The sequence below is a fragment of the Myotis davidii genome, unplaced genomic scaffold (assembly GCF_000327345.1).
Source record: "Myotis davidii unplaced genomic scaffold, ASM32734v1 scaffold211, whole genome shotgun sequence".
In the NCBI taxonomy this organism is placed as follows: Eukaryota; Metazoa; Chordata; class Mammalia; order Chiroptera; family Vespertilionidae; genus Myotis; species Myotis davidii.
The window spans coordinates 371,375-372,493 of NW_006282523.1; the positions used below are offsets into that span (position 1 = coordinate 371,375).

A 1,119-nucleotide genomic window follows, 5' to 3' on the forward strand; every position below is an offset into this window, starting at 1 on the left:
GGGGGGAGGGCTTTCTCACCCGATCGGGATGGAGATGTAATTCCTCTTGTTTTCAGAAACTGCTTGACGAGCACGGCCGCCCGGAAGACCCTCATCATCCAGACGGACTTCGAGGACGGCGCCCGCAGTGCGCAGCTCATCGCCTCGGCTAAGTACGCTGCGGCTCTTTTCTTCTTGGCGCCTCAAGGATTTCTTCCCTGAAGACAGTACAGGGTCACAGTACACATGGAAATGAAAATAAAACCGGCTCTCCCTTCCCATCTCCCCCATGGCGGGCGGGAGAGACGGAAGAAAGAGAGGCGAGAGGCCAGGCTGCGAGCACCCGTCTTCTGCAACCCCGTGGCGGTCGGGGACACGCTGCAGGGCTTCAAGAACTTCGTGGTGACCTTCATGATCTGCATGGCGAGAGACTTCGCCACCCCGACGCTGCGCATGTCGGACCAGAGCCCCGGGACACACACGGTCGCCATGGACGGGGTCACCGAGGAGGACATCGCCCCGTTCTCTCTCCGCCGGCGGTGGGAGTCGGAGCCCCACCCCTACCTGTTCTTCAACGGGGACCGCATCTCCATGACCTTCATCGGCTTCCACCTGGAGCCCACTGAGAAGGGCACCTTCGACGCCGTGGACCCCGCGAACAAGAGGGTGATCAAGAGGGACGTGCTGACGAAGGAGCTGTACCAGGCGCTGCTGCTGCAGGGCGTGCCCTTCAACTTGGACTTCGACGCGCTGCCCCGGCACGAGAAACTGGAGCGGCTCTGCCTGGCGCTGGGCGTCCAGTGGCCCGTGGACCCCGACGAGACCTACGAGCTCACGACGGACAACATGCTGAAGATCCTGGCTGTGGAGATGCGCTTCCGCTGTGGGATCCCCGTCATCGTCATGGGGGAGACCGGCTGCGGCAAGACCCGGCTCATCCGCTTCCTCAGCGAGCTGCGGCGTGGGGGCGCCGACGCCGAGACCCTGCAGCTGGTCAAGGTCCACGGCGGCACGAGCGCGGACATGATCTACGGCAAAGTCCTGGCGGCGGAGGCCCTCGCCCAGCTCAACAGCAGCGAACACGGGCTGGACACCGTCCTGTTCTTCGACGAGGCCAACACCACGGGCGCCATCAGCTGC

The 1,119-nt window shown here is 63.9% G+C and overlaps 1 protein-coding gene across 1 annotated transcript in view; it reads left to right on the top strand.

The window, feature by feature from the left end:
• The window catches only part of RNF213 (ring finger protein 213), a 134,056-nt gene that overhangs the window by 89,590 nt on the left and 43,347 nt on the right, over nt 1-1,119 (top strand). Inside the window, exon 32 of the mRNA XM_015559756.1 lies at nt 493-1,119. Within this exon, the coding sequence (XP_015415242.1) occupies nt 493-1,119 (627 nt within the window). The remainder of the gene's footprint in view (nt 1-492) is intronic.